Below are 27,093 nucleotides of genomic sequence, written 5' to 3' on the forward strand. Positions count from 1 at the left end.
TGGTTAATCCAAAAATGCCCATTTTTTACTGGTTCTATGTGTTCCATGGTAATAAAAACTAACTGGACTTGATGTCAGCTCTAATGTGCAGCAAGAATAAAGCGCCGAATGATTTTGTTAAATAACTAGTACACCTGTATCATGAGATATCCTTAAATAGTAACGTGTAAGTATATATCCACATTAACTGGGGAACATCAATTAACACAAGTTGAAGGGCTACTTATAAGGAACGATCATACTTTAATAAAGCATAAAGGAAAGGCTGGTGCCTTAATGCATATTCCTGTCAGAGGGAAATCTGGAATGAAAAGGAAGGGCAGGGAAACATATCTCCAGAGTAGTAACTAAAAAATGCATCAAGTTACTCTAAGTTTCTCTAAAAGTCTCCTTAAAAATAATTAAAGAAAATCCCTTCCTAATTCCATTAATATAATAAAGGCACTCAGTCATCTTCTAATTTGTTTTAAATGAGCCAGGAATCACTTAGTTTTAATGAGCCGTTTGATCAGTACTCTTCATTCATGATACACAACTCCAAATGCATAACCTGTTTAGTCACATATTTGATTAAACAGCACCTTTGGTATTTCTAGTTAAAAAAAAAAAGTACCATATATCCCTCTTGGTTAGGGATATAAATTCATTTATAATGATGTTTCTATAAAAAATCAGATATGACATTCTTACACTTCCAGAACTTCATACAGCATGGTAACCTACCAAAACCCAAAGACTACTTAAAATACTTTTTTAGGATATAACTTCTGAAAGCAAAATATCTGAGAACTATACATGACTTAAACATACTTACATAAGATGCTACAAGAGGCACTCAGGCAGAGTGGTTAGGACCATGACCCAGGACCATAACCTTAGGCTTGAATCGCTAATCCACCACTTAACAATTGTGTGATCTTAGTCAAATTATTTTCTGTCTGTGCCTACATTTCCTTTTTTACGAAAAAGTGGGGATAAACAACACAAGACATAGACACACAATGCAAACACAAACAGTGGAAGCTAACACACCAAAATGTTAACTATGGTGAGATTATTTACTTCCTTAAGTTTGTACCTCATTCATAGTTTCTACAATGAGCATTTAACACTTCTTTTAGAAAGATTTATTTTTTATTTTAGCAAGAGAGAGAGCAAGCAGGGGTAGGGGGCAAAGGGAGAGGGAAAATCTCAAGTAGAGTCCCTGCAGAGCAGAGGGCCCGATGTGGGACTCAATCTCATGACCTTGAGATCATGACCGAAGCGGAAATCAAGAGTCGGACACTTAAACGACTGAGCCACCCAGGCGCCCCAAACATTTAATACATTTTATTATTTATTTTTTAAAAGATTCTATCTATTTATTTGAGAAAGACAGCACAAACAGGGGAAGGGGCAAAGGGAGAGGGAAAAGCAGGCTCCCTACAGAGCAGGGTGCTGGATGCGAGGCTCAATCCCAGGACCCTGAGATCACGACCTGATCCAATGGCAGACGCCCAACTGACTAAGCCACCCAGGCTTTTTTTTTTTTTTTTAAACTCCCATTTAATACTTTTTAACTCCCTAAAAGTGAAAGTGTTTAATTGCAAGCTTGAGTTTAAAGTCTATATTATGTGAATTCTTAGCAAATTAAAGATTCCAGGGTGGTATATTAAAGCTAGTAAATGTTTTTCAGAGATTAGAGATTAATTTCAATTTGTGGCAAATTGTACATCTCTTTAAAAGAATTTCAAAAATGTTTACATCTTCCTAGAAAAATGTTCTGTATATGTGGGTTCAGTTGTAAAGATAAATATAAGTTCTATGCAGTTTAAGTAGGAAAAGGCACATTGAATATGTCTGGAATAAATCACCATGTAAGTCTCCAAGAATATGTTAAATTAAAATTATTTTTCCAAAAGTATAAAATTTATCCAAGTACAAAAGTCTCATCTCTCAGACACCAAAGGGGGAGGGGAGAACTGTAAAGATCACACCATATAAAACAAACTGTAAAACCTTTTATTTTCAGAAACTACTGATTTATCTAAATAAATCACTATATAATCTATATGAAAAAAATGAATTTAAAAAGAATTAAAATAGACTCTTGGGTTTTGACAAGAAGGCAGACTATTAAATAGGCATCTAAAAAGGGCAAAAGAAGAGAGACAATCACCCCACACTAAACTTAGTTGTTAGAATCAAATCACGTCACATAATGTATAGTTTCTGGTCATCATCAAGCAACGAAAACCAGAACCTAGGGAGTGATGGAAAATGTCGTTCTTTATGTTAGAGAAAAATACTATCATGAGGATGTATAATGATAACTAGCTGGAATTAATATTAGATACCACATAATCAGTTATTTCAATTTTTCACATAGAGTTTGTTAATCACTCATTTACTATCAACTGAAAATTGATAATTCAGATGATACAGTGAACAGAAACAAAGGTAATAAAGTGTTTTTGAAGCTAGTCAGTTTCAATGATTCCAGCATGAAGAACGAGTATTAAATTGGAGCATTTTACTACCTTCACTTCATATCTTTTAGAGATTCTTTCCTAACGTCATTTATAAAAGCTTACACAGATATTTGCTTTCCTCATTTATTCATTCAACAAATATGTGCTGAATGCTTATTAATGTGCCAGATGCTATACTCAGGCAAATAAGACAACATGGAGTTCCTCATGGAATGTAGTCAGAGAAAGACATTAAACAAAAAAAATCACACAGATACTTAATTATGTTAGAATAAATGCAGTGAATGAAAAGGAAAGTGTACAATAAGACCCTATAAAGGGGGCTTAACCCAGTTCACAGATTATAGGAAGGACTTCTGGAGGAAGTTACATTTAAATGCTTCACCATCTGTATATCCTAGACATCTATCCAAATGTCTAGCACATAGTACAAACTCAATACAAGTTTGTGCAGCTGAATTCAATAGTGGTTTTAATGGATTTTCTCCAATGTGCATCTCAGTGCCTATGACAGTGGCTTGTATAGAAGAGGCAGCTAAAATGTATTTGTTAAGAAAATAAATTAATGAGGCGGTTTGCTTCTGTGGAAAGAACACAGGCTTTGGAATCAGTCAGGTTCAAATGCAGGCTATATTACAAACCAGATGACCCTTGCCTTACTCTTCAAAATAGGAATAACAGATCTACCTCAGAGGCCTGTGGAGAGAATTAAATACAATACATGAAAACTCCCTAGCACAGTGCTGGGCAATTGGAAAGTATCCAATAAATAGTCACTATAATAAATGGTCACTAGTAATTATATTATTTTGTTCACCTGCAGATTTAGTAAAGGAGAACCTTGATACAGGTCAGTGAAGTCAAAAAGACTCAAACAGAATACCCTACAGACTTCTATGTGGAAAGAGTCTGAAGATTATATACATGCAATAATGAGAGAGTCAAGGATTAGATTGCTGGACATACAGACAAGCCTGAGAAGGCTTATATTTTCACAAACCTATGTGGCCAAAGAGCCAATAAAGAGATATGAATTTCCAGAGCACAGGGGGTAGCATTTGTGGGAAGACGAGCTGTCTTGTCTAGATCCAGCAATAAGGATGTGTGGTTCTCCTTTAGATCTACTGTATGAATTCTGTAAATGTTCCTGAGTCCCCATTCGATGAAGTACTGTTCTATGTGCTGAGGATGCAGTGTGAACAAGATGTAGCCCTTGCACCCGACGAGCTAAATGTGGTAATGACACAGGTACACAGCGGGTGCTATGGCGGAAGATGGCTGTGCACTAAGTCTGGTCTTGATGTTTATGCAAGGCTTCTTAAAGGTGGTGGTATTTGAACTAAGGTCTAAAGAATGAGTCAGAGTTATTTCAGAGCATGGGGGAGCCATGTGTTGTTTTAGGCAAAGTAACCACAAAGCAAAGACAAGGAAGAATTAAATTGTGTAAAAAGGTGACAATATTAAACAGGCTGCTATTGTTAGACCAGTGAAGTGGGGACAACTTAAGCTTCGGAGACAGAGCAGAGCCAGGTCAAGGAGATGGTGGTAGGCCAGATAAGCAAACCTGGGAGATAGTACGTCAACACTTAGCAGCTTTCTGGACCTCAGACAGAGGAAATTGTGTAGAGGATAGCAAAAAGTGTTTGTCGTTTTGTTTTTCTATTTGGATTAAGACTATTAATTATCCAGAATTGATGACTTCTCATTAGATGATATTCTCAAGCTTACTGAAGCAATCTGGAAAATGGAGAATCACTCTGTTTTAGGTAATGACTATCTATCATTCCAAGAGACCACAATCAATCCAAGTAATGTCATCCCAAACAAAGTATCTGACCACTATAGGCACCTATGAACACCCTTCCACATACACAGCAAGGTTTTAAGACTTAGAGATTTTTTGGTTCTAATACCAACATCTAGAATTTATTTGCAGGTGGAAGATGGAAAGAGTATCCAAGGGAGAAAAAAAAGTTCACTCTTCACACCCTCAAGGATCTTGTCATTTGATAAAGGAAACAGGGGATACTAAACTGAGCTAAAAAAAACAGAAAACAGGAAAAAAAAAAAGACAGGAAAGAGAAAAGACTTACGGAGACCACACTCTTGGGAAAGCCTCTATTTCTTCCTGTGTATATTCATCTAGACGTCTGGGTACTTTTCGTGGTTGAGGAAGCTCTTCCACTAAATTCTTACGAATATTTTCTGGTATGTCCTAGGTTAAATAAAATTTAGGTTTAGTTTTCTTAAAATATGTCCCTTACTAATAAATTAGTAATACTTAGTAAATATTAAAAAAAAACAAAAGAATATTTATACAATGAGGTAAACAATGTAATTTTTACAAATCCATGAAAATCCCTGGAAGTATATTAATGATAAAAGTAATCTCGTTGTAATATTATACCTTATATTTTAATCTTGACAAACATATTTCTCATGATAAATCAGACATCTTCAATTCTGAGGACTATCGAGTCACTAAGCTCTATCTATTTTTTCTAAACTGTTTAATTTATTCCCGGCCTTTCAACTGCAGAAAGGCACCACTGCCTTGGCCGATTCTCATGATTTTTCATCTGATTGAGTGGATGTATCAGGTCTATGGCTTCCAGAGACACAACCTTTCAATTCATACTCCATGTTGTTGCCAGAAAAAACTGGAAAATGAAAACCTGCTGATCTTTGAGGCATTTAGCCAACAAACATTAACTGAACTCCTTCTATGAACCAGAAATTGTGCTAGGTGCTCAGAATATAAAAGAAAATAAAAAGATGATGGCCTCTAGAGGCCTATAAGTTTAAAAATGTCACTTCTCAAACCAATGTCCTCACTCCTAGGCCAACTCTGCGATATCACCTCTTCACACACACCCGTCCACGGCATCTGAGTTATCAGCCTCCTTGCCTTTCATGCATTGTTCCACACTGAAAACCTGGTGCCTTTATTAATGGTATTCCCTCTGCCCATAATGATTCTCCCCTGGTTAATATATTCAAATATTCTGAAAAATGAAGGGAAAAGTAAAATGCAAAAAAAAAAAAAAAGTCTGAATTTGGGTAATGAAGAGCAAACTAAAGACTAAAGCCTATATTTGAGAGATATTTTAAAAGAACAGAAATTGAACAAAGTAAAGGAAATGAAAAAAATGAAGAGCTTGAGTAACCAAGAGAATTTACATTTATACTTGCTCATGATACAGATATAGGGAAGGGGAATTGTCTTGTGAGTCTGGATGGTAAGTAAATTTTGGAGACTCTACTGAAATAATGGTTGGATATCAATATGAAAGCATCCTCTGAGTGCTTCTACAGGGATAGTAGATATATTTCCCTCTTTTCATAACAGTATGTTCCTTAACATTAAAAAAAAAGTTATTACAGAGTAAATTACAATTCTCTGAAAAGAGCATATCATAATTGGTAATCAAATATCTGGGAAAGGACATGGGATCAAAACAATCATTGTTTTCTTTTCAATGTCTTAAGAATCAAAATATAATTTTAAAATAGCTTTAAAGAATCAGAGCTCTACGGCATGATAAACTTGTTCTAAAATCTAATATGACAAGATTTTAATAATATTTTAAAAAACTTAGGTTGGCTTTTTAAAATTATGGTTTGTATAGGGTGAGTCACTGCCAATATATACAAAATAAAAAAAATACTACTGACAATGTGTTTCTTCACTGAGAAGCATTTTAAAAATATTTAACATCCCTTCCCTGATGTATTCAAATCTGTTAAGTTTAATTACACAGCACTGGAACAAGGAGAGGATGCCTGGACATATAAATATTAAGTTGCTCTAATTTTTTACTTCCTGAAAAAGTCTACTTGCCAGTTTGGTATTTGTAAAAGTTTATGAATATTTCACACTCCTTTGGGAAGCCATTAAAAAAAAGTCCCTCTATCATTCACAAAGACAATTTTAAAAGTTGCCAAGTGCTTACACAGCAGAGGGTGTGGAACATAGTGGGTTAGTAAATGTTTGCTGAATTGAAGAGAATTCTGACCGAAATGAGCTTACAAATTTTCCCCACTATTAGAGCAATTTACTGAAAGAATGGATTAAAACTGCAAAACGAGGAATGAAAGTTGTTGATTAGGTATTACACATGAAACCAGGAAGAGGGGAAGCACCTCTTTTAATCTGCCCACCGAGAAGGTAACCCAAACACGCTAACCGAATGTGTTCACAGAGACTTAAGAGATTTAATCATTCTCTCTGCACAGAGGGAAATATTAACCTAAATGGGGGGAATAAGGAAAAGAATGAGTGGAAGAAACAGGGGGCAGGTGATCAGTTATTACTTTTATCAATTTCCAAAGAAATTTCAAATCTACAGAAAAATTCTGAGAATACAGTGAACACTCCTCTTTCACCTAAATTCACCAACTGTCAAAATAGGACATGTTTGCTTTCCTTCTTTTCACCAAATACAAACACACATACACAAACTTTCACTTTGGCTGAACCACTTGAGAGTAATTTGTAAACATTTCATCCCTAGGTATTTCAGTGTGTATCTTCTAAATATAAGGATTGTCTCCTATGTCACCACATTACAAATTCATGCTTAGGAAGATTAACATTGATGAAATACTTTCTATCTGATATATAAGTATATATTCAAATTTCCCAAACTGATAAAATATTGTCTTATGTATCTTTTTTCAGTCTAAGATCCAGTCAAGGGTCACATGCTACATTTAGTTATTATGCTGTTACTATGTTGTTTCACATACATAATAAGTTCTACAGGCTAGTCTCTTTTAACCCAAAGCCTTGCCCTGCTTTTTGTCATTCATGAGATTAAGTTTTGAAGAGTCCAGGCCAGTTAAGTGATAGAATGCCCTTTTATTTGGATTTGTAGGATTATTTCTTCTTTAAAGTCAAACATTTTTGATGGGACGCAATATATAGTTTATGTTGGGTCTTCAGTGCTTTATTCATAGCAGGAGGCACGTGATGCCAGTCTGTCCCATACTAATGATATGTTTGATCTCTTGGTTATGTTGGTGTCCACAAGATGTCTTTAACATTAAAAAGTATCTTTTCTCCTTTCAAATAGTAAGTACTCTGTGACATGATGTTTTAAAATTGTGTATCTTGTTCTACAATAATCTTTTACCCAGTGACTATAGAATATGCTGATAATGGTGACTTTTCTACATTTTTTAGATGACATTCTTCTCTAAGGAAAAGCTTTTCCTTCTCCAGAAAGGAAAGGGAAATTATAACAAGTTAAAAATAATTTTTGGACTATCATCATGGGCTCACAGGCTTTTGTCTTCTACTTAATGTAATTCATTATTATTATCATTCATTTTGAGGCTCATGCAGTTCCGTATTTGGTGAGCAGGCACCAATTCAACATGCCTCCCATGTTCTCTTATATTTCTCCATCCATTTTTGAGCACTGCCTTACTTCCTGTTACTTATTATTTTACCAGTATGAACAATGCAGAAATAATAATTATGTGCACGTGTATACTCCATAGTAACTTTGTTCTTTTTCTGCTCCAGATCTAGAATCAACCATTTCTCCAATGAGAACCAGGTTCCTTTTAATAAGGAATAGCACTTAGAAAACAAAATCTGGGCACTAGTTGTGCTTATTTCTACTAGTGCTGTCACATTATTTGTTTTTTTAAAAGATTTTATTTATTTATTTTGAGAGAGAGCGAGCAGGGGGAGGGCAGAAGGAGAGGGAGAAAATCCCAAACAGACTCCAAGCTGAGCACGCAGCCAACTGTGGGGCTCGATCTCACAACCCTGAGATCATGACCTGAGCTGAAATCAAGGCTCAACCGACTAAGCCACCCAGGGCACCCCCTGAATGAAAATTTAATATAGGAAAGCTAAAGTAAAAAAATAATCTAAAAAGCATTCTCCAAAAACCTTATTCTCTTCCCTATTCCTTCCATCTTTTTGTGCCCATGCTTCCATAAGTAGCCAACTTCATCTTCTTATTTATTCTCCCTGAGTTTCTTTATGCAAAAAGAAGCACATATAGTATGTACGTGTGTGTAAACATATATACATATATATGCATACAGAAGGTAGTATGCTCTCTGTATTTTCTCACCTTGCTTTTTTAAACTTACCAATATGTCTTGGAAAAAATCATCAGTTACAAGAATATTTGGCATTCTCTTTTTATAATTACACAGTACTCAACTGAATGGATATAATATAGTTTATCTAATTACCTATGAATAAACTCTTATTTCTATTATTTTATTATTATAAATAATGTGGAAACAATAATCTTGTGCATCTTCAGAGTAAACAGATTGCTGGACCGAGCATGAATCTCCTTATGTACGTATTGTATTATATATAATGTTACCAAATTCTCAGATTCCTTATGGGTTGCACCATTTTGTACTCCTAACAGCAATCTATGAGTGTCTACTTCCCTATGGCCTGGACAACAAAATGTGCTATGAAGCTTTTGAATATTTGACTATCCATTTTTGGGGAAATGGGCCCATTAATTTTATGGTCTGAAATTATTTAAGTAATTTGCTGTTCAACTGAACTACCATGAATACTTACAACATCCACATTCAAACATGACTGCCTTATAACTAAGATTATCTATCTATATATACACATTTGTGTGTGTGTGTGTCTTTTAGAAATTACAGATCCTAAAAAAAATGGGACAGTACAATCAGAACTAGAAGTTTAAATACTGTGATTTCATGAAGGTCATTTATTCTTAGATGATGACATAACTTCCATACTTGTTACCTCAGAAGTAAAGTGAATGGAAAATTCTATTCATTCATGCAAAGCAAAGGTAATACATTAACCATTTTGATAAAAGCATGAATAATTTACTCATGCATTAAGCTAACTAAATAGAGCACACAGGGGCTTAAATAGTTGATATAACTTGGTGTTCTGGAATTATTCCTACATTATTCCTTTAGTAAGAACTATAAGGACAACACTCACAACCACAGTATGATAGCAACTGGCACTTACTGTGTCAGGCATGTTCTAAGCCCTCTACAAATGTTACCTCATTTAACCCTTACCACAATGTCTACAAATGTTACCTCATTTAACCCTTACCACAATACAAATGTTACCTCATTTAACCCTTACCACAATCTCATTTAATTATTTCCATTTTACAGATGAGAAAACATACATAATAAGTAACCACCCATGGCCATAAAGTCAGTAAATGGTGGAGCATGAATTCTAATCCAGACAGTCTGATTCCTGAGCCTAGACTCAACTATTTAATTATAGAACCTCTACTGTTTCGTTATATTATACTAAAGAAAAAAACTAAGGACTTAAAATAGTTTAATAGTAATACATAAAACTATTTTTAAGTACTTTTTTAGCTGAGTAAATTCTGAGTTAGGAAAAAGTATTCTAAAATTAAATCAAGGAAAATAGCAATCAAAACTAAGTTATTAATCCACGATCATACAAGGTTTGCTACTAGTCACATAAAATGTAAACGAAATTCGTGCTTTTTATAGCTGATGAAATTAGCAATGAATACCCTCAATTTAAGAGGGGCTCTGGCCATGTTCCTTGTTGCAGCATCATTACCAACGACCACTGACTTACCTCATCTGGGAAAAGATGCAATCTCTGCATCATAGTTCTTCTGTGAAGGTTTTTTGGCAGCATGCCATAAATAGCTAGTTTCACAATCTGAAAAACAGATATATGTAGGACTCAACCAGAAAAATCTGATTTGGCATTTAAGAAGGCAACCACATTTAGAGAGAGTGACAAAAACAAGTGGGCTAAGACACAGCAGAAATGAAAGGAAAGAAATTAGGACCAATTTAGATATGTGGCAGCAACAGCAAAGGAATTGTCATTGTTTTGTGCATTACTACTATTTTCTTTAGGCTCTATTTGGTTTAATTTAGTTTTAAAGAAAAGAACAATAGGAAGAGATTACAAATAATCTACATATGTGCTGATGTTAGCTAGAATAAGAAGAAATTCTCTAAGCTTGTACAAGAACCTATGGCTCAAATAATCTGTCACGTACTGAATAGCGCAGAACCCAGGGAGGCCTTAAATCCTCTTTCCTCCAGGTAGATCAGGAGGTTTCAAATTCATAAAGTAAGCGTGACTATACAGTTTTGAGAATGACTCCATAGGTCACAAATCTACAACAATGGTAACAGTTAACATTCACTGGAAACTTACTGTGTGTACAGTGGTCAGCGACATCATATTTGTTGTCTTGTTTATGACGCTGAGTCTCATTTCACACATGAGAAAACAAATTTAGTGAGGTTAAAGAACCAATTTCATAAATCTAATAAGTGCTGGTGCTGGAATTCAAACCAGGCAGTGGTCTTACTCCCAGAACAGACACATAGTAAATGCAATCACACCTATAATGTGTTTCTCTCTGTAACTTCTCAAGAAGACAAAAAGTCCCATCTCTCTACCATATGCAATCCCAAGATGGCAAACTAACCTTGCCGTGATTTACTTTTTCCTTTTTAAGATTATCCTCTTTGTTGGTCTGAACGTGATTTGATATATCCTTTGTCAAGAGAATGTCACACAGTGTCACCCTGTGTTCCATGATCTCCTGGGGGCCTGCTGGTACTTAGTATATACAAATAGACTTCGAGGTCTCCATAAAGCTGCTGATAGGGACATGTGGAGGGCTGCATCAATTTTTACCATCTGTACACATAATCCAAGAATACGACTTGACATATATTAAAGTTAAACCCATTAAAACTATACATATTAGAACAGTGTTGCACTATAAGAGGATTTCCTATTTCTTTAATTTTCTCATCAAATCAGACTACAAAACCTTACTACATACAAAAGCTAATGGCATCCCATATATATTTTCCAGTTTAGTGCTATTAATACTCTGTGTCCTGGAGATTTTAATAGAGATTTCTATTGTGAAAAGAAATTAAAGATTAAAAATTCAGTTACTCAGTCACACAAGTGGCCAATTGCCACAGGTGGCAAGTGGCTATCACGTTTGACAGTGCACACATAGAACCTCATGACAGAAATTTCTACTGGACAGCATTGATCTAGATACTCGTCTTCAACATTTTTAATTTGTAAAAGTCTTAAGCCGAAACTGACATTGTTAAGACTACTGAGCATCTTTTCTGGATAAGCTAGTCATTATATCCTCTGAATATCCCGATAGCAATTTTATTGTTGTGGTAGGGTTATATGGCATTTAGGGTTCATAGTCTTAAAAAAAGTGTTGTAGTCACTTGAATTAACAAGTTGGTTTTTTAAAACTTGCCCTATTAAAAAATGCAAATATAACAGTCAAATCAGAGAAAGCTAGGAAATGTAAAAAGGTTTTAATTCAACGGGGTAGAGAAAAAGGCAAAAATACAAACAATATACACCCCAAATAATAGAACACAATGTGTGTATGCAATCAAGTAATTATAGCTCAAGTAATTATAGGCTTAAGCATAAGTTCCAAGGAATTCAGAAAGAGAGACAGAATAAAGTGAGGTTAGTAAATATTAAAGACCTTCCGCATCTGTAAACCAGGGCATGTACCATTTGTTTCACACAAAATAACTTTATTAACTATGGCGGGGGGGAATATAAGAAAGGAACCATGTGAGAAAAAAATATAAGGACGAAGAGGTGGGGCATCTGGTTGCCTAGTCAGAAATGCATGTAACTCTTGATCTTGGGGTTGTGAGTTCAGCTCCCACATTGGGTGTAGACAGTATTTAAATAAATAAAAACTTAAAAAAAGAAAAGAAAAAAGAAGGACAAAGAAGCTATTAATGAAACTAAAATATATAATAGAGGGATAAGGAAAGGCTGAATCAACATATTTATTTGAGTTTACAAATAATGATCTGTGTAATTATAAAAATATTTTTGAAATATTTAATAACTTACTAATAACAATTTAAATGTATTAATGTATTTTACAAAGAATAATCCAGGACTGTACTAATAATCAGAACGATGCATTATGAAACAAGTTCTCTTACAAGCCCATACACCAAGTACTGATTAGCAGATTATGTGCTGGCAGAAGACCTACTGTTCCAGACAAACACTTAAGTATTTGATTTGGAAATAAAATAACTGACCTCTTCCTTAACAAGCCATTCTTTTTCAAAATACAAAGTCAAAATTAAGAATTAAAAAGAAAAAATCACATTATTTAAACGAGGTAACAATTCAAATGGATTTAATTTTGAATTATTTTCTAGGCCTTCATTAAACATTCTGTAATGCATTTTAATATTTGTTTATAAAACATAACTTGAAACAATTTCTACAAATGTTATCTACTGCCAAATTCTTATAAAAAAGTTGGGACTACACTGCCTCCTAGTGTATAGTGAGTATGCCTGAATAACATAGAAATTTAAAATTTTAAAATATTTATCAAATATTAAAACTACAATTTGTTGTTACAACTTTTTAATACCATTTTATGCAATCCATCTAAATAGTCAAACGGGATATTTTATTTGACCTGTAATAGTCTAAAAACATGGTTTTTTGTTTTGTTTTGTTTTTAAAGATTTTATTTATTTGACAGAGAGAGACAGCCAGCGAGAGAGGGAACACAAGGCGGGGCGGGGGGGAATGTGGGAGAGGAAGAAACAGGCTCCCAGTGGAGGAGCCTGATGCGGGGTTCAATCCCAAAACGCAGGGATCACGCCCTGAGCCGAAGGCAGACGCTTAACGACTGCGCCACTCAGGCGCCCCTAAAAACATGTTTTGAAACAGAACGTTAAATACTTCTTAAGCAACCTCTGAGCATATTTTTGTAAAACACCTATACATGATAAGATGTAAAAATAAATAGGAAAGCATGGAACTTCCAAATTTATGTTAGGTCTTACTTTAATAAAATATGTCCCTTCCTTCACCTCCAAGAAAGTTTTAGGCAGTATTACACCAAACAAATGATTGTATCCTGACAATGGATAGCTATTTTTATTCACCATTGTAGGGAAATAAAAACGAATGTCTTCACAGCATAACACTTTGTTCAATTATGAATGTATTTAGGTATAAAGCTAAAATAGTTCCTAATGGGGAAAATGTTATCTATTCTATGAGCATAGCTCAAAGACTGAGTTATAAAGAATTAAGGAAGGAAAAATAAAATTGTGAAATGGCAACAGGAGGCTGTTGTTAGCAATACTGACAGCTAACACTTAGATTAGAAACTTCTAATACATAACTCAAATGATAAATATTAATGAAATTAATAATATTGTTTAAAAAATCTTTTCTAAAGCATGGAAGCAACCAGAGGCCAGAAGTAGGAGAAAGTAGTACAAAAAAGAGTCCTAAGGCTGGCATTTGCCCAGAGGGCATCAGCTTATTGCAGGGCTTGGATTTCAAAGGACTACCCCTTTTTCTGGTCAGGAAGTAGGATCAAAGACTTCCTCATAAACCTAGATTTTCAATAGAAGTCAATATCCAGGGTATAGAGTGGGGAAATTAAAAAATAAAAATCTTTCCTGATAGGAAACATAGAACTATGAGCCTGACTGCACAAGCCCTCGAGGCCCCAAATTCACCCTTTTTAAAATGGAGATCAAAACCCAGAAGTCTATAAAGTATAGCTTAAAGAGGTCTTAGGTTGGTACAGCCCCATGCACCTGTCAGAAGCTAGGCCAATCTTTTTTTTTTTTTTTAATTAATTTATTTCTTTTAGAGAAATAGAAAGAGAGAGAGCATGTGTCGGGGGGAAAGGCAGAGGGAGAGAGAATCTCAAGCAGACTCTCACTGAAGGCAAAGCCTGACATGGGGCTTGATCTCAAAACTCTGAGATCATGACATGAACGGAAACCAAGAGTCAGGCACTTAACTGACTAAGCCACCCAGGTGCCCCCGCTAAGCAAATTTTTATGAAGAAATCCACTTTGAAGATATAGATCTCAAAGAACTCTCAGTGATGAAGTTTCAAGGTACATGAGCTTATCAAGTATCCTGAGCAGAAACAATGTATTACAGATCCACAAAGACCACAAATATTAGAATCAGATATAAACACCAAGAATTATGTTTACTATGCTTAAAAAATATAAGAAGGAACCAAAGTATGCCAAAGACACAGAAAAACTAATAAAACTGACCAGCAAACTTGAAAAAAAGACAAATAGTAAATCTTCAAGAAAAAAATATAATAATTCAAAGTAGAAACTCAATAAAAGGATTGATCAGATGAGATATAGGTAAAAATGTAGAGAACCAGAACATAGACATAAAGAAATTATTGACAATGCAGTATAGATGGGGAGACATAAAATTTGAAAGAGAGCTAATGAATCATGTACAATGAAATGAGACAATCTACTGTAAGTATCAGATTTTCAATGGGAAAGAACAGATAAAGAATAAAGGGCTTCAGAGGGGAGGGGAGTGGGGGAATGGGCTGGCCCGGTGGTGGGTATTAAGGAGGGCACGTATTGCATAGAGCACTGGGTGTTATACGCAAACATGAATCATGGAACACTACATCAAAAACTAACAATGTACTGTATGGTGACTAACATAATTTAAAAAAAAAGAATAAAGGGACCAATATTTAAAAGACATGAGAGCTGACAAATTTTCAGAACTGAAGATACCAGTCCTCAAGCAAAACAAGACTTGAACAGAAACAGGAAAACGAAAGTAAAGATCTCAAAAGTATCCAAAAAGAAGACAAAATACATACAAAGAAACAGTTAAACTGACATGTAACTTATCAATAGCAGTAACAGAAGCTATAATCTGTTTGAACAATAGCTTCAAACAGGTGAGAGGGAAAAATAGTTATCTTAGAATCACATTACTGAATAAGCAAAACTAACTTCCAGGAAAGAAGGCAAAAATATAGTTTCAGACAAAAATGTGTTTACTATTAAAAGAATGTTATGATAGGAATGTAAAAAGAAGTATTTCTAGAAGGAAATTAATCCCAAAGGAAGGCTGTTATGTGAAAGGATTTATAAGCAAAGAGAATCATAAAAAATCTAAATCTGCTTTCTTAAATTTTGTTCCTGAAATGTGGTTCTTTCAAATGTTTCAAATGTTTTATTATGTTTTACTATGTAAAACAGTAACAAGAATAACAAGAATACTGAAATCGGAAGGGTTTTAAAAATTGTTGAATAGAGAAAAGAATCGTGAGGGAAAGTAGGTATTAAAAATCTTCTAAGGACCTTGATTTGATCTGGAGGAAAGTAAAGATATAGATTAATCTTAATAATAATAAATAAACTCAATCCAAAAAAGGCAAGAAAGAAAGAGAGGAAAAAATAAAATCTAGTTCAATTTAAATGTAAAGTAAAATGGCATATCAGGCACTATCAAAAGAAGGCTGATACAGCTTATTAAAATATAAAAAAAAAAATACACCTGGAGTTAAAAAGCATTATTGGAGATAAAAAGGGCCAGTACATACGCTGATTAATTCTTAGGAATAGTATAATTCCAAACTTAAATTCATCTAACACTAAATCTTCAAAACATACAAAGCAAAACCTGATAGAACTACAGGGAAAAAATAAATCCACAATTGAGATTGTAACATAACTCTTTCAGGTAATCAATAAATCAAATGAACAAAAAAAGGTTAAGACTTTTGATTAGAACAACATATTTTGCATATTTGATATAATGGATATATAAACATACATAGATACAAACAACGCTCTCTCTCTGAGATGTTTTCAAATGAACATTATCATATTCTAGGTAATCAGGCTGGTATCAAGCAATTAAAAAGAAAAGCAACAAAATTGTTTGGCTACATGCAAAACATAGTATGAATACTAATTAGAAAATATATAGAATTGAATAATAATGCGTTAATACTTATTAAAACTTGTGAGACACAGTGAAAGTACAGAATTTATAGCCTTGCATGCTAGCTACATTAGAAGAGAAGCAAGACTGGAAAAACAGTTTCTGAACCAGTCTTTCCACAGATGATAAATAATAAAAAAATACAATAAACTTACTGCTACTGGATCCTTCTGGTGAAGTTGAGCAGCTGTTACTTGTTTAAATCCACCTGGATAGCTGTGAAAAGAAGCAAAGACATTAACTGGGAGTAGGCTATGATATAGTATTCTTGAAATGAATATTGTTTTATAATATGAAAACTATTCTTTATGAAATTATTCTTGTTTTGGGAAACTATGCTGTTCATTAGTGTCTTAAAAAATTAAGTAGTAATCTATGCTATTTGAAATGCTGTTCTTCTTAAGTGGTCAACTATCATTATTTCATAAAAGTTCCACATCTTGGAAAATTCTTGGCATAATTATCTTTCTAGGGAATTAAAATTTTCATTCATTCATTCATTCATTCACTCATTCATTCATTATGGGGTAGTTTATTATGCTTGAATTAAGAAAGAAAAAGCAGTGAGCCCATATGCTTCACATTTCCTGCCAAGTCAGAATATCTGTATAACCTAGGGTCAAGTTTGGGGAAAACAGTGATAGACCACTTGGTGGTCTTGGTATACCACTTAGTATTGGTGGCAGCTTAGTAACTTGGATATTCCATATCCCAGTTTAGAATCTAGGTTTGCCAGTGGCTACTGTATAATATTAGTTAACTCATTTTACCTTTTTATGTAAGAGTTTATTCACATAAGAAAATGACACTATCTGCTCCATCTACCTCTCAAGATTTTTACAAGAGTAAAATGAGAAAATGTTTGTGAAAGTGCTTAAGAAATTTAAAACAAAAACAATATGCAGATGTAAGGTTTCATTATGCTGAACAGATAAATAAAGCCTAAATGATTCTGAGGAAGGGGAAATGAAAACATAAACTCAGTGCACTCTGCAAAAGAAGTTAAAGATTACCTAAATATGATTCCTTTCATAAGTTTCTTTTAAAAAGACTTGAAAACATTTGAAAGAACCACATTTCAGGAACAAAATTTAAGAAAACAGATTTAGAAGTTTGCCGAGAAAGATGGGTAATTTTCAAAGTGATACTCTTGCATTTGTTTCAAGGAATTTCAGTTTCAGAAAAAGAAATACCTGTCTAGACTTCAATTCCTGTATTCATTCTCTCCATGGAAAAAAGTACTTTACACCTTCTACACTAAAGATCACCTTTCTGTTTTTAACACTGGGATGCCAAATTCTAAAGCACAATACCATTTACATTTTCTTTCAGGAGATTCTGGAGAGAGAGCATAAAATTCCGAGTAGATGAATGACCTGAATAATGTAATAATACTCAGTTGATTTTTACTGATGAAAAAGTAATTACACTTCTTCCTCCAGGGATAGCATGAATGGAAGAAAAGAAACTTTGTTTTAAATATTAGTCAAATTTTTTTTCAATTCAAATTAATTCAATAAATACTGAATGCCTATTGTGCTTGCTGGGTGCTGGGGATATACAACAAATATGAAAGTACCTTGTCCACAGGAAAAATGACTAAGTCAATTCTATCGAGGTATCTAACAGTAGGCTGTATTTCTAACTCATACCAACACACGTTAGATGACTGGACAGTTAGATGTCAAAGTTCAAGGTTCACAAATACACATCTCGCCTGACCTCCAAAACCACAAGAAGAGAATGTTTATGAAATATTTAGACAAGAAAAGATTTTCTGAGGCTGGAAAACATAGAAGAAAATACAAGGGAAAAAGGAGATTTAATTATATAAAAGTTAAATAACCATACAACAAAGAACATCATAAAAAAATTCGTGAAAAGTAAACTAATAGTGGATTAATATTCTTAATAGATAAAATGTGTAGAGAAAGTGCTAAGGAAAGCCTTGATATCTTATTATAATGTAAATGTAAACAATCAGATGCCCATCAAAGTAGCAGAATCCTATTATGAAATCATTTTTAATGACAGTACGGTGTCAGCAGTTTTACAACAGGCATTCTTATGCTCTCCTAGTGCAATATTCAAGTCATGTTTGGAAATACCTCTTACAAGACCTATTATCATCCCTTTGATCTTGAAATTCATTACATTTCTAGTTTTATTTTAGATTACCCTACATATTGAGAAAGCCTAATGGATAAAGATGTTTTTCAGCTCTTTATGAAACTAAAAATTTTAATTTTAAAAAATACAACAATCATTATATATGCTGTATTGTGTACTCCTACACAGTGACTAACAATGATATTTATAAAACAGCTTTCTGGGAATTTTATATAAAGTGAAAAAGGATATAAACTTGTATATGTGTTAAAATGTTTAGTCCACAGGATGAAAAATGATTTTTAGTTCTTCCTTTAAATTTTTCTGCATTTTCTAAACTTATCATATATTAACATTTTTACAATTAGAGAGTTAAATTTTGACTACATAATGTAACAGTGTTATGAGCATAGTAAGAGTGGTACCTCCAGTGAAGTGAAGTAACAAAGTGAAGAGCACTGATGGTTTCCTAGTATCACGACACCCAATCAAGATCTCAAAAGATTTTAAAAGGCTGGAGATAAAATTTAACTTAAGGTATTGCAGTTGGGTTAAAATGCAACTAAAACATACAAGAAGGAAGATACATGGTTGAACAGCAGCATGTTTAAGAAAGACTTGCGTGTTTTAGCTGATCATGAACTCAGTGTACTACCCAGTGATATGGTCTTAAAGAAAAGTTTTGTTGCAATAGAGGATTGCAACTGAAAGATGGAGGACTCCCATGATACTAGGAAACCATCAGAACATAGCCAGTTGAGTACATTTAGTTAAGAAAGACACTGACAAGAAATGACTGTCTACAGAGTGACTAAGATATAAAAGCAACAGCTGAAGGGAAGCCATATGAAGAACTCTGAAGGAACTATTGATGTTTAACCTGGAAAAGACAAATCAATGGGCTCTTACTGATCCCTGCCTCAAAATTATTTGAAGAATGTCCTGTGGAAGAGATATAACTATTTTATACTGTCCAAAGAGAACTAAGACCAGTATGAAAGCTAGAGAAAAAACAGATTATGATTCAATAGCATACAGCTCTTTCTAAAATTTAAACCATTTTAAAGGTGTAATGAATGGGCTGCCTTACAGGCCACGAGATGGCTATTACTCAAACATTGGCAGAGAGACCTGGATGTTGAAATGTATGTTGTGGGGATTTTAGATATCTTCCAAACTTGGGATTTTATTCACCATTCCTTAACCATCTCATGTATTTTCAGATATTCAAGATGGTTCAGGAAATAGCAGTAATATGAATTATAATAGACAGAAAGAAAATATTGAGAAGATTGACTAAAAAATGAGAATAATCTAAATTAGAGAGGTTATGTGAAAAGCTTCTAGGAAAAACAAATACTGTCAGTAATAACTAGTATTTGGTATAGTTCTGGGGTTTTTTTTTGATTGAGTAAATTATATATGTAGCATATGCAAATTAGTATTTTCTTAAATGCCAATTTTTGAAAATAGCTTTTTAAGTAAGATCTATAGTATTCTTTTTTTTTTTAAGGGATGGGTTTGTTTACTTATTTATTTATAATAATCTCTACACCCAATGTGGAGCTCACGCACTCATAACCCTGAGATGAAGAGTCATATGCTCTTCCCACTGAGCCAGCCAGGCACCCCTAGTAAGACCAATAGTATTTTTAAAGTAATATATTTCAACTATTTATCTTCCTTGACAATGGCATTATTATTATTATTATTATTATTATTATTATTATTATTTTGACTATAGTTGACACATGATGTACATTAGTTTCAGGTATACAACTTAGTGATTTAACAACTCTGTATGTTATGCTATGCTCACCGCAAGTGTAGCTACCCTCTGTTACCATACAATGCTATTATAATACCACTGACTGTATTCCCATTCTGTACCTTTTATCCCTGTGACTTCACTATTCCATAACTGGAAGCCTGTATCTCCCACTCCCTTTCACCCATTCTGCCCATCCCCTCTACTCTCATCCCCTCTGGCAACCATCAATTTGTTCTCTGTTTTTATAACTCTGATTCTGCATTTTGTTTATTCATTGGTTTTTTAGATTCCACATATAAGTGAAATCATATGGTATTTGTCTTTCTCTGACTGACTCTTAAACATTTTACATTCATGTTGTTGCAAATGGCAAGACTGCATCCTTTTTTTGTGGCTGAGTAATATTCCAGTGCCTGTGCACATGTGTACATCATTACCCATTCACTTATCAATGGACACTTGGATTGTCTTTCTATCTTGCCTATTATAAATAATGCTGCAATACCCATAGCAGTACACATATCTTTACAAATTAGTGTTTTCATTTTCTTTGGGTAAATACCTAGTAATGGAACTACTGGATCATATGGTAGTTCTATTTTTCATTTTTTGAGGAACCTCCATACTGTTTTCCACAGTGGCTGCACCAGTTTGCAATCCTACCACAGTGCATGAAGGTTCCTTTTTCTCCACATCCTCGCCAATATTTGTTATTTATTGTCATTTTGATTCTGGCCATGCTAACCAGTATAAAGTAGTATCTCATTGTGGTTTTGATTGGCATTTCCCTGATGGTTAGTGATGCTAAGCATCTTTCCACATGTCTGTTCACATGTCTGCTGGACAATGGCTTTATCTTACCCAGTATGTGAGGAGTATACTTTCTGTTCCCATTTATTTCCAGAAAATGCAATGTGCCTTGTGTTCATTATGACAACATGATCCCCACAGTCACCTAGATTTAAAAAGAACAAAGAAAAAAAGATTTTAGATGAAAGCCGTGACTTTAAGCAAAAATGATCTTGGTTATTTATAAAGCTTTTCAAAGTCTAAACAGCACATTAAAAAATATAAAACAAGTGACAGTGCAACACCAAAGTCCTTGAACAGGATTTTGCTGTTCTGTTCCTCTTTTACATAACATCTAAGTATAGAAAGAGTTGGCCAGACATTTGGAAAAATCTCAACGCTGGAAGGTAAAAGAGAGTATAATAAAGATGCCAATAACAGCAATACCTCTTTGAAAGGCAAACTATTGTTATTCCTATTGTCTTTTCTCATTAATAATCATTCTTTGCTGAGATTTTTACATTAACATACCTTTAAATATCTAATACAAACTTTCCCTTAAAAATATAAGAGAAAATGAAAACAATATGCATATAGAAGTAAAAAGATATGTTTTACCAATAGGCAAATTGAAAACAAATGTAAAACATCACAACTGATTATTCTTCTCAAATTCAGAGAACAATACAGTACTATGATCTTATGCTTAACTACTAACCCAAGGCTTTTTCCACCCACATTTTAACTAGCTGTATTTAAACTGCCACTCTCAACTATGACAACAGGCATATCTAATATGACAGATGACCTGAAAATTAAAATATATGCATTAGATTAATTTTCCAGTGAAAGTATTGCCCTAAATTTGGCTGTTCATCTAAAAAAAAACAAAAACAAAAAAACGCTAAAAAGTCAACATGTAGTTTTCACAGAAGTCACTATACATCACAAAATCAAATAATCAGAAACATTTTTTAAATGCCTATTTTACTACTAATAGGGAAACTTAAAAAGATTCTGAAAGCTTATTAAAAAAAGACTGAAAAAATAAGTATAAATAAATACCATATATGAAAACTAATGATTGTATTGTAAGAGTCTATGCCGAGCTTTGAATTTGAATGATAGCATTTTCAGAGAGAAGTACATAGTCTACGTGGAACAAGGGTAAAGGAAAGAGGATAAAGCAGGTAGGTTTTCTTTACCACAGAGAAAGGGAATCTAGGAATGTGAAGGAAAGACCCAGGAAGCTTGCTGTGAGTGGGTTGAAAAGATAGCTTATATTTAGTGAATTGCCTAAAGTTCCTAAAAGTGACCCACAGTGGGCTACTAAGGCAATTGGGCAAATGAACCAGAAAAACAAATAAAGAGGGTAAGAAGACATCTACGTCATTTCAGAGAATGCTGAAGTTACCTTAGTTTCAAGCAGACATTTACAGCTGAAGAAGCTAAGGCCTGCTAAGATTACGTGATCTGCCAAAGCTCACACGCCAAGTTATTTAACACCCTGTTCTGGCTCTTTCCATGACACTTGGGTGGAGGAAAAATGGAATCGTTAACTTTACACGAAAGCTGAATTTATTTTTAAAATGTTACTTAAGCTTTAAATATGCAAAAAGCACCTGAGCTACTTCAAAGAAAGCTACTCTCTTTTGCAGAGATCAAAAAGGATCTTTCAAAGGACATTAGAAAGAATACCACAGAGCAGATGAAAATCATGTTCTTTCATCTCTAAGGTATGAACATCTAATCTGGGAAAAGTTATTCTCCCTCAATAACTTATGCCAGATCGCTATTAAATATATTCTTAGAAGCACTTCTCTCACTCTAAATAGAACTAACCAGCAATTAAATATTGGGGTTTTTTATTGCATCACATATTAAAACAAAAGCCAATATCATTAAAGGCTGAAATCCTGAATACAGTACAATTACTTCTGTCTAAATTTCTTTAACTAAAAAATTATGCTTTATAATATGCACCAGATGTATATAAATTGGAACTCCATTGCCTGATGAAGAGATGTCCCAAGAGAAATTAATTCCTTTCAGATTAAAAAAAATTAGAGAAAGATTCAGTAAGTAATTTTTAGAATGGGAATTGTGAGTTTATTTGTAAAAATTCTCATTTTAGATGTGTAACCTTATTTGACTCCTTTTTATAATATTCAGTGCTAAACTAAATAAATGAAATAAATAAATAAATAAATAAATAAATTAGGTGCCACATAAATTCAGACAAAATCCATCAAAGTGGAAACTCAAAAACTTCCGGTCAGGGATTGAAGGTCTCATGATGAGTTATACTCTCAGGGGTACTTCTCAGTCCTACAGCTACAGTGTTTCGGCTCTTCTTCTCCCCTAAGCCAAAACTCACATTTTTTCCTCAAAACTGCCTGAGAGGAAAAGAACCGTCCACATGCAAGGGCCTGAGCGAGGCATCTTACATTCACTCTCTAGCATTGTAAGTCTCACAATCATCTCAAGTGGGCTTTATCCACCTTCTCCCTCCCACCAGTTTATTTTTTAATGAGAAAACAGATCAGAGGTTAAACAACTCTGCTATGACTGCATGGCTGATTAAGTGATGAATTAAGATTCAAATAAAATTCTAGTAACTTCAGAGACAAATTTTATCCTCTTTACTACACCAGGATGGCAAAAAAGTGGCAGGTATAATGTCAACTGGAGGCAATGATATCAGTCATGAACCGATCATGCACACCTTTCTACTAAGTTCTGAGGACAGCTCAGAAATCCTTCTCAACATACTGCTCCTAGGTTGAAGTTATTCATCACTTTTGTACTTCACCATGTACCAATTCTTCAGGTAAGGTATTCAAGGATACCGACAGTATAGGCTTGAATTTTCTAGCCTTATTTACTAGTTCTTTCCCACACCAAACTATGTACCAGGTAAGCCATATTACTTGCTATGCTTGCTAGTCCCTGAAGCATTTATTCCATTATTTCTATTCAAAACACACACACACACACACACACACACACACACACACACACGAATGTATACACAGATCCTCCAACCTTTCCTTTGTTCTTTCCACTAGAAATACTCTGATTTATTTCCACTTGCTAAATTTTATCCATAAAATTTAAGTTCCACATAAATATCAAGTTCCAAAATAAATACTAGTCCTTCCATAAAGCCTTTCCTAATGCCAAAACCAACTTCCTTTGATTCCACAAAGATGCCTGAATTTCTCTTATGATACTGATTTAATTCCATCTTGTCCTACCATTTGCACAATTTTATTCCCTCAAACTACATTATAAGCTTCCTTCTGAAGACTCTTAATGTAGACTCTTATATAATGGGAGTTACCGGTCACAATAAGTGTTAAAAAAAAATCCCTGGTGTTCACTTTAATGTAAATAGGGCTTGTTCTATCATGTCTGGATCCCATTCAATTCTTTTCTTAGATTTCATGGGAGATACTCGTAGTTCTTACCTTACAAATCAGACCTGAAATTCAAAATTGTCTGAGCTACTCAGACTCCATACTAGGGTAGATTCAGATGGAGATATACGTAAGTTTGGTAGGGCTCTCTTACAAAATCTGCTTTATACTCTTTTTCCACTGCTTGATTGATTAATCCTCTTACTACTTACTAATGCCAGGTTACCGCTCTTGATGTTGGGAATATAGCCATGAATGCAACTGAAATCCTCGTTCATAATAAATCTTACATTCTAGTGGAACGATCTAGACAATAAACAAACAAGTAAACACACAATATGCCAGGAGCTGATAAATATAGGGGGATAAAGAGTAATGCAGTAGAAGAATTATTAATTGGTATAGGTTTTTGTGTTTTAATTTCCCTGGGACAAAGGTCCGAAAGTGCAACCAATGTACCGTAAACTCATGTTTAGTTTTATAAGAAACTGCCATATTCTTTTCCAGACTGGCTGTAGCATTTTACATTCCTTCCAGTGATGTGTGAGTAATCCAGTTTCTTTGCATCATCGCTAACATTTGTTGTTGCCACTATTTTTTTATTTTAGCTATTGTGACAGATGTGCAGTGATATCTCATTGTGGTTTTAATCTGTATTTCCCTAATGGCTAATAATGTTGAATCTTTTTATGTGTTTATTTGCCAACTAGTCATGTATTTTGCTCATTTTCTAATTATGTGTTTGTTTCTTGTTGGCTGTGTGGTTTGCAAATATTTCCCTTCAGTCTGTAGCTTGTCTTTTCATCCCCTTCACAGCATCAAATCCTTCTTTAAAAATTCTTTGGTTTAGGGACGCCTGAGTGGCTCAGTCGGTTAACTATCTGCCTTCAGCTCAGCTCATGATCCCAGAGTCCTAGGATAGAACTAGAATCCTAGGATAGGCTCCCTGCTCAGTGGGGATCCTGCTTCTCCCTCTCCCTCTGCTGCTCCCCCTGCTTGTGCACGCTCTAATAAATAAATAAAATCTTTAAAAAAATAAAAAATTAAAGTTCTTAGGTTTAGCTTAGTGGTTTTAAAACTGTATTTGATGGAGATGTCAGGTTCTGAGACGGTGACTCAAAGGAACAAGGGTCTAGCATCTTCTCCCTCCTTCAGCCAGCACAGCACTGCTTTATTTTGTTTTTTTTTAAAGATTTATTTATTTGAGAGAGATACAGAGTGCGCGTGGGGGACAGGGGCAGAGGGAGAGGGAGAGAGAATGTCAAGCAGACCCTGTGCTGAGCTTGGAGACTGACAAGGGACTCTATTTCATGACCCTGAGATCATGACCTGGGTTGAAAGCAAGAGCCAGACGCTCAACAAACTGTGCCACACAGGCACCCCAGTGCAGCACTGTTTTTATATATTGGGTCTCCGTAAAAGATTTGGTTTGAGAAATGTTTGAAAAATAGCTATTTTGATTTAGGGATAAATAACAAAATTGGCTTTGGCCATTACGTTTTGTTTCCAATCTTGAAAGACCAATGTCCAAATGCCTAGGTCAGTGTTATTTTTGGCATCCCTAAACTTGTGCATAGCCAGTATGATAGACGACCATGTAGGTTACCACAAAATCTACTGAGTGTAAAGACACTGTGATAGGAATAAGGTGTGTTGTTCAAATTTATTGATAATATCTAAATATTCACTTCCAAAGAAGTATTTTGGATGTAACCTGGAGCAAAACTCTCCTTCACTGCTTTGTATGATGATATTTAGGAGCGGAAGAAGAAATGCATAATTAAGATTGCAAAATTAAAATGCTGCAGTAACTGACATTTGAAATAAATTGATACTGAATTCGATAGTAAGAGAGAAAAATATGTTAGCTTGGTAGCTTTAAAAACAGCATCCTGAACTTTTTTTTCTAACAATTCTTACAAGGCAGAAATGCTAGAGATTACACTAGAGCTAATCTAATCTTTGTTAACTGTCTGGTGCCAGCATTTATAATGTTAAGAACTGTGTGCAACTTTTATTTTGTTTCATTTCATGTAGATCAGGAGTATTTTAGAATAATCTAATAATAACTTTAGAAAATTCTAAAGAAAAGTTTCTCTCTGCTTCTTTTATTATTTATTTTTTAAAGATTTTATTTATTTATTTATTTGAGACAGAGACAGAAAAAACACGAGCAGGGAGAGGGGCAAAGGGATGGGCAGAGGGAGAAGCAGACTCCCCACTGAGCAAGGAGCCTGATGCAGGGCTCGATCCCAGGACCCTGGGATCATGACCTGAGCTGAAGGCAGATGTTTAACTGACTGAGCCACCCAGGTGCCCCTCTCTGCTTCTTTTAAATGCTCAAATAGTCCTCCTCAATTTTTTAATCTGTGAGCAGCAAAAAGAGTGGAATCCTCATTAAGAGTAAGTCATAATCCAAAAATTACCATGTGCCCTTTCTTTTCATTCAACAGTGACAAAGAAACATGCTCAAAAACCTCTTAGGTCCCGAATTCAGAAGGGCAGCTCTAATTAGAAAGAGGAGGGAATGCTTTTCCTAGTTTCCATCATTTCCAGCTTGACCCCGACCACATTTTCCATAATAAATAATCTTGTAAGTGGAAAGTCGGTTTTCTGCAACACTTGGCAAAGTCCACTGGACCTATAAAGTAGTTCAAATATCGTATATATCATGTTTAGATACATTATTGGCTAACTTTT

General features: G+C 34.3%; 1 protein-coding gene across 1 annotated transcript in view; it reads right to left on the reverse strand.

The window, feature by feature from the left end:
- MRPL13 (mitochondrial ribosomal protein L13) overlaps window positions 1-27,093 on the reverse strand; it is a 44,684-nt gene that overhangs the window by 8,841 nt on the left and 8,750 nt on the right. Inside the window, exons 3-6 of the mRNA XM_002925533.4 lie at window positions 21,047-21,140; window positions 16,461-16,521; window positions 10,075-10,161; window positions 4,565-4,686 (exon numbers count right to left, since the gene is read on the reverse strand). Of these exons, the coding sequence (XP_002925579.1) occupies window positions 4,565-4,686; window positions 10,075-10,161; window positions 16,461-16,521; window positions 21,047-21,140 (364 nt within the window). The remainder of the gene's footprint in view (window positions 1-4,564; window positions 4,687-10,074; window positions 10,162-16,460; window positions 16,522-21,046; window positions 21,141-27,093) is intronic.

The sequence above is a fragment of the Ailuropoda melanoleuca genome, chromosome 9, assembly GCF_002007445.2.
Source record: "Ailuropoda melanoleuca isolate Jingjing chromosome 9, ASM200744v2, whole genome shotgun sequence".
In the NCBI taxonomy this organism is placed as follows: Eukaryota; Metazoa; Chordata; class Mammalia; order Carnivora; family Ursidae; genus Ailuropoda; species Ailuropoda melanoleuca.